General features: G+C 60.2%; 1 protein-coding gene across 1 annotated transcript; it reads right to left on the bottom strand.

Annotated features, from left to right (window-relative positions):
- Positions 1 to 771: 771 nt before the first annotated feature.
- GTF2H4 (general transcription factor IIH subunit 4) lies at positions 772 to 7133 on the bottom strand (the record flags this gene model as incomplete). Its single annotated transcript, XM_084307197.1, is given in 9 exon segments — positions 772 to 1098; positions 1808 to 1886; positions 1979 to 2026; positions 3498 to 3628; positions 3710 to 3842; positions 4955 to 5023; positions 5025 to 5039; positions 6726 to 6794; positions 6900 to 7133. Coding segments are annotated over 9 exon segments (951 nt in total), but the record flags the coding sequence as incomplete, so codon positions are not given.
- Positions 7134 to 7543: the final 410 nt, after the last annotated feature.

A 7543-nucleotide genomic window follows, 5' to 3' on the forward strand; every position in this document is an offset into this window, starting at 1 on the left:
AGGGCTGGGGACACTGGGACCCTGCGGGGCTCCCCCTGGTCCCGACCAGGCCGTTTGGGGTCGGACCTGGTTGAGAACCGCGGCCCGCGCGGCCCCGTGCGTTCCAGGGGCGTGGTCGGACCTGATTGAAGCCCACGCCGCGGTTGACTCGGCCGCGTCCGGCCCTGCCCTATATAAGGGGGGTGGCCGCGGTGGCGCCCACAGACGCGGAGCGGCCTTCGTCGGGGATTGGGGTGTGGGGGAGGCTCCATCCCTTGGGCGGTTTTTATTGTCCGAAATTTGTTTTTTCTTCCCCCAAATCCATCCCTAACGACAAGCGCGTGCGCGTTTACCTTCCTTTTTAACTTAAAATTTAGTATTTCGGGTCTAGGGGACCTTCTGGTCCCACCTGCTCCGCTGCTTGAGCCCTTGAGAGTAGAGAAACGTTGGCTTTTATTTATTAATTTATTAAACTTTTAAATATTTTTAAATTATTCTTTATATTTTTCAATGTTTCTTAAATATTTTAAAAATATTTTTTATGTTTTCAAATATCTTTTATGTTTTCAAAAATTTTTTATATTTTCATTTTATTTTTATTTTTTTATATTATTTGTTATTTTATTCGTTGATTTGTTATTTTATCGTTTGATTTTTTATTGCCTTTCAAAACATTTCAAAGCTTTTGATGGGAGACTGGGATCCAGAGGGGGCTACTGGGGGGACTGGGATTTGCTGCTTGGAACTTCATTTCCCCCCCCCCATCCCCATTTTAACCCCCTAAACGCCGCAGCTTGCTCAAAACTCCTTTATTTACACTTAAAAAACCCACCTTAATAAAAAAAACCAAACCAAAACAAAAAGGGATGGGGAGTTGCGGGGCTGCCTTTTTGTCACCCCCCCTGAGGATGGGGGGGGGGACACACATTTTGGGGGGGGGGGGGCTTTAGGCGCTGTGTTTCTGCCGCTTCCAGAAGCGTTTGACGTCGGGGTGGCCCCCGGGGGTCACCACCATCAGGCGGCGCCCGGGGTTCTCGAAAATCAGCACCCCCAGAGCCCGCGCGTGGTCCCGCAGCACCTCGAAGTCCACCTGCGACAGGAACTGGTTGTACAGCACCCCTGGGGGGCAAAAAAAAAAAAGGGGGGGGGCGACACGGGGGGGCACAAAGGGGGGTTAGTGAGGATGCTTCTGTTTGGGGGTGTCCCCATGGGGTGCCACCAACCCTTTTGGGGACACCCCATCCTTTAGGGACACCCCCTCAGGGAAACCACCCCCCCTTGGGGACACCCCCGTTTTGGGGACACCCCCCCCCAGAGGAAGCCACCCCATTTTGGGAATGCCCCCCAATTTTGGGGACACCCCCCCAGGGAAAGCCACCCCCCCTTGGGGACACCCCCTCCTTTAGGGGACACCCCCCAGGGAAGCCACCCCCCTTTTGGGGACACCCCCCCAAGGAAGCCACCACCCTTTGGGGACACCCTCACTTTTGGGGACACCCCCCCCAGGGAAAGCCACCACCCCTTGGGGACACCCCCAAGTGTCCCTTCTGAATTATTGGGGTTCCTGGGGGGGGGAACACCCCAAAAATGCACCTGGGGGGGGGGCAGAAGGGATCCCCTGGGGGGGGGTTGGGGGACCCCCAAAGATGTTGGGAACCCCCCTGAGGGCATTGGGGACACCCCGGGGATGTTGGGGATGCCCTGGGGGGGTCGGAGACCCCTTGGGGGGGGAGTTGGGGACCCCCCAGGATTTTGGGGACCCCCCAGGATATTGGGGACCCCCCAGGATATTGGGGACCCCCCCAGGATTTTGGGGACCCCCCCTCACCCTCGGAGAAGCGCAGGCGGTCCCGCTCCAGCTCCCAGAGGCGGATCTGGTCGGTGATGGTGGGGGGCAGCACGGGGGTCTTTGGGGGGGGGGACACAGGGACAATGTGGGGTCGGGGTCCCAAAACCAGGGGACCCCCCCCTTTTTGTGTCCCCCCCCCCCCCCACTCACCTGCTTGGCCATGATGGGGTGCGCCCGGGTGCGGAGGAAGTGGATGATCTGAAGGGGGGGGGTAAATTGAGGGGGGGTCCCGGTACCCCCAGGGGCACCCCAAAGCCCCCCCCCCACATCCTATGGGGAACCCCAAAGCTTCACAGAGCTCCCCAGGGACCCCAATACCCCCCCAGGACCCCCCAATAACCCTCTGAGACCCTTCAAATCCCCCCCCAGGACCCCCTAAATCCCCTCCAGGACTCCCCAAACCCCCCCAAAACGCCCCCCCCGGACCCCCCCACCCCACCTGGTCGGCCGTGATCCCATTGCTGATGGCCATTTGCACCCCAATACCCCCCAAATACCCCCCTGAAACCCCCCTAAGACCCCCCAAAACCCCTCTGGGACTTCTCAAATCCCCCCCAGGACCCCTGAAACCCCCCCAAAATCCCCCCCAGGACCCCCCCCACCCCACCTGGTTGGCCGTGATCCCGTTGCTGATGGCCACCTGTACCCCAATACCCCCCGGATAACCCCCCCAGGACCCCCAAATCCCCCTGAAACCCCCAAAACCCCTCTGGGACTTCTCAAATACCCCCCAGGACCCCCCAAAACTCCCCAAAACGCCCCCCCGGACCCCCCCGCCCCACCTGGTCGGCCGTGATCCCATTGCCAAAGGCCACTTGCACCCCAATACCCCCCAAATACCCCCCAATAGCCCCCCGATATCCCCCCAAAACCCCTCTGGGACCCCTCAGGACCCCCCAAATCCCCCCCAGGACCCCTCAGGACCCCCCAAATCCCCCTCAGGACCCCTGAAACCCCCCCAAAACACCCCCCAGGACCCCCCCACCCCACCTGGTCGGCTGTGATCCCATTGCCAAAGACCATTTGCACCCCAATACCCCCCAGATAACCCCCCCAGGACCCCCCAAATCCCCCCCAGGACCCCTCAGGACCCCCAAATCCCCCTCAGGACCCCCCAAACCCCCCGAAAACGCCCCCCCAGGCCCCCCCCACCCCACCTGGTCGGCCGTGATCCCATTGCCAAAGGCCATTTGCACCCCAATACCCCCCTGGGACACCCCTGGGACACTCCTATACCCCCCTGAGACCCCCCAAATCCCCCCCAGGACCCCCCAAACCCCCCCAAAACGCCCCCCCCAGGCCCCCCCCACCCCACCTGGTCGGCCGTGATCCCATTGCCAAAGGCCACTTGCACCCCAATAACCCCCCAATACCCCCCTGGGACACCCCTAAGACCCCCCAAATCCCCCCAAAACCCCTCTGGGACTTCTCAAATCCCCCCCAGACCCCCCAACCCCCCCCAAAATCCCCCCCAGGACCCCCCCATCCCACCTGGTCGGCCGTGATCCCATTGCCAAAGGCCATTTGCACCCCAATACCCCCCTGAAACCCCCCCAGGACCCCCCAAATCCCCCTGAAACCCCCATATACGCCCCTGAGACCCCCCAAAATCCCCCCCAGGACCCCCCAAACCCCCCCAAAACGCCCCCCCAGGCCCCCCCCACCCCACCTGGTCGGCCGTGATCCCGTTGGCGATGGCGGCCTGGACGCTGTCCCTCGTCACCTGAGCCACCACCAGGTTGGGGAAGCGATAGAGGAGCTCGGAAAAAAGGGCGATGAGGGCGATCTGCAGCTCCGAATCTACGGGGGGGGCACCAAAAAATGGGGTGAAAACCCTAATATTAAGTCCCCCAAAGGGTTTAGGGGGGGTTTTGGGGTTACCGGTGTAGGCGTAGATGCGGTAATTGGTCTCCACCAGGACGAAGCCGCGGGTGTCGGGGTCCGGGGGGGTCCCCGAGGTCCCCGAGGCCAGGGCGATGGCGAGGCGAGTGGGGTAGAAGCGGCGGGATTTGCGCTGGGGGGGGGGGGAAATGGGGACGTTAATGGGGTGGGGAAAGGGGAAATGGGGGGTAGGGAAAGGGGTGGGGAGGGGGGAGTGGGGAGGGGAGATGGGGAGGGGGAGATGGGGAGGGGGAAATGGGGACAGGGAAATGGGGACAGGGAAATGGGGACGAGATTTGGGATGGGGACAGGGAAATGGGGACAAAGAAATAGGGACAGGGATGGGGAAATAGGGACAAGGAAATGGGGATGAGATTTGGGATGAGGCTGGGGACAGGGATGGGGACAGGGAAATGGGGACAGGGAAAGGGATGGGGATGAGGAAATGGGGATGAGGCTGGGGGCAGAAATAAATGGGGACAGGGAAAGGGATGGGGAAATAGGGAAAGGGAAATGGGGGACAGGGAAATGGGGACAGGGAAATGGGGACAAGGTTTGGGATAAGGCTGGGGACAGAAATAAATGGGGACAGGGAAATGGGGACAAGGAAATAGGGACAAGATTTGGGATGGGGACAAGGTTGGGGACAGGGAACTGGGGACAAGGCTGGGGATGGGGAAATAGGGACAAGGAAATGGGGACGGGGAAATGGGGACAAGATTGGGGACAGAAATGGATGGGGACAAGGAAATAGGGACAGGGTTGGGGACAGAAATGGATAGGGACGTGGAAATGGGGACAAGGTTTGGGATGGGGACAAGGTTGGGGACAGAAATGGATGGGGACAAGGAAATAGGGACAGGGAAAGGGATGAGGAAATAGGGAAAGGGAAATAGGGACAGGGAAAGGGATGGGGATAGGGTTGGGGACAAGGAAATGGGGACAAGAAAAGGGACAGGGAAATAGGGACAAGATTTGGGATGAGGCTGGGAACAGGGAAATAATGGGAACGAGGATGGGGACGGGGAAATGGGGGACAAGGAAATAGGGACAGGGAAATGGGGACAGGGAAATGGGGACAGAAAGGGATGGGGACAGGGAAACGGGGACGAGAAACGGGACAGGGACGGGGTTGGGGACAGATAAAAGGGGCCAGGGACTGGGGCTGGGATTAGGGCCGGGATCGGGGCCGGGATCGGGGTCGGGATTGGGGTCGGGATTGGGGTCCCCGTGCCCCCCCCCCACCTTTCTCTGGAAGACCAGCCCGAACTCGCGCAGGTGCTGCAGGAAGGTGAGCAGCGACTCGCTCATACCCCTCCATCGAGTAGTCCTGTGGGGGCGCCCAGTTCCTCCCAGTTCCTCCCAGTTCCTCCCAGTTCATCCCAGTTCCTCCCAGTTCCCTCCCAGTTACCCCCCCACAAGTCCTCCCCATAACCCCCAGTTCCCTCCCAGTGCCCCCAGTTTGCCCCCAACAGCCCCAAATCCCCCCATTTCCCCCCCAATTCCCCCCCAACCCCCCTCCCCAAACCCCAAATCCCCCCCAAAACCCCAAATCCCCCCCAATACCCCAAATCCCCCCCTATTTCCCCCCCAAATCCCCCTTATTCCCCCCCAAATCCCCCCCCAAACCCCCAAATCCCCCCCAAAACCCCAAATCCAGCCCCCAATTCCCCCATTCCCTCCCCAATACCCCCATTTCTCCCCTTATCCCCCCCAAATCCCCCCCAACCCCCTCCCCAAACCCCCACCCCCCCCCAAAACCCCAAATCCCCCCCAAAGAAACCCCAAATCCCCCCCAATACCCCCATTTCCCCCCTATTTCCCCCCCTATTTCCCCCCCAAATCCCCCTCCAATCCCCCTTATTCCCCCTCCAACCCCCCCAAATCCCCCAAATCCCCCCAACCCCCTCCCCAAACCCCCAACCCCCCCCAAAACCCCAAACCCCCCCAAAGAAACCCCAAATCCCCCCCAAAAAACCCAAATCCCCCAAAAAACCCAAATCCCCCCAAAACCCCCATTTCCCCCCTATTTCCCCCCCCAAATCCCCCACCAATCTCCCTTATTTCCCCCAAATCCCCCCCATTTCCCCCCAAATACCCCCTTATTCCCCCCCAAATCCCCCCAAAACCCAAATCCAGCCCCCAATTCCCCCCCCAATACCCCCATTTCTCCCCTATTTCCCCCCCAAATTCCCCCTCCAATCCCCCTTATTCCCCCCCAAATCCCCCCCAACCCCCTCCCCAAACCCCAACCCCCCCCCAAAACCCCAAATCCCCCCCAAAAAATCCCAAATCCCCCCCAAAAACCCCAAATCCCCCCCAAAAATCCCAAATCCCCCCTATTTCCCCCCCAAATCCCCCTCCAATCCCCCTTATTTCCCCCAAATCCCCCCCATTTCCCCCCCAATTCCCCCCAACCCCCCTCCCCAAACCCCCAACCCCCCCCCAAAACCCCAAATCCCCCCCAAGAAACCCCAAATCCCCCCAAAAAAAACCCCAAATCCCCTCCAAATCCCCCCCAATACCCCCATTTCCCCCCTATTTCCCCCCCCGAATCCCCCTCCAATCCTCCCAAATCCCCCCAAATCCTCCCCAACCCCCTCCCCAAACCCCCAACCCCCCCCAAAACCCCAAATCCCCCCCAAAAAAACCCCAAATCCCCCCCAATACCCCCCATTTCCCCCCCATTTCTCCCCTATTTACCCCCCAAATCCCCCTCCAATCCCCCTTATTCCCCCCCAAATCCCCCCCAACCCCCTCCCCAAACCCCCCAACACCCCCCAAAACCCCAAATCCCCCCCCAAAACCCCAAATCCCCCCAAAGAAACCCCAAATCCCCCCCAATAACCCCATTTCTCCCCTATTTCCCCCCCAAATCCCCCTCCAATCCCCCCCATTTCCCCCCAAATCCCCCTTATTCCCCCCCAAATCCCCCCCAACCCCCTCCCCAAACCCCCAACCCCCCCCAAAACCCCAAATCCCCCCCCAAAAAAACCCCAAATCCCCCCCCTCCAACCTTCCCCAGCGTGGAGAAGCTGAGCTGGAAGAGGAAGGCCAGGATCTCCACCAGGTCCATCCCGCGCGCCTTTGGGGGGGGGGGGTCCCCAAAAAAAGGGGGGTCCCACGATTAATTTAGGGTCCCGAAACGACACGGGGGGGGCTTTTAGGGTCGGGGGGACCCCCCCCTCACCTCGGCACCCCGCAGGTATTGGAGGACGAAGTACCAGAGCTGAGCGGGGGTGTCCAGGAGGAGGAACTGGAAACCCGCCGAGGTGATGCACGGAGCCTCCCCCCCCCTCGCTGGGGGGGGGCCCCAAAATTTTAGGGGAGACCCCCCCCACAAATAGGGAAGGCCCCCCCCCGGAACGGCCCCCGGGATTTTGGGGGATGGGGGAGGTCGCAAAGCCCAGCAGGAGCCCAAATCCTACTAAAATCCTATTAAAATCCCACTAAAATCCCACTAAAATCCTATTAAAATCCCACCGAAATCCCCCAAAATCCAACAAAATCCCCCCAAAATCCCAAAAGCCCCCCCAGGACCCCCCCCAAATTCCCCCCAAACCACCCAAAGATCCTCCCCATAACCCCAAAATCCCACTAAAACCCCAATAAGCCCCCCCCCACGACCCCAAAATTCCTCTAAAACCCCAATAACCCCCCCAGGACCCCCCCCCCAATAAAAAAATCCCCCCCTTGGGTCTCCCCCAAGCCCCTAACTTCCCCCTCCAGCCCCCAAATCCCCCCTAAACCACCCCTAAAACCCCCCGTAGCCCCCCAAAATTCCCCCAACCCCAAAAAATGCCCCCCCCAACCCAAAAATTCCCCCCCCCATAT

Source organism: Netta rufina, assembly GCF_964035555.1.
Source record: "Netta rufina genome assembly, contig: SCAFFOLD_180, whole genome shotgun sequence".
NCBI classification, from domain to species: domain Eukaryota; kingdom Metazoa; phylum Chordata; class Aves; order Anseriformes; family Anatidae; genus Netta; species Netta rufina.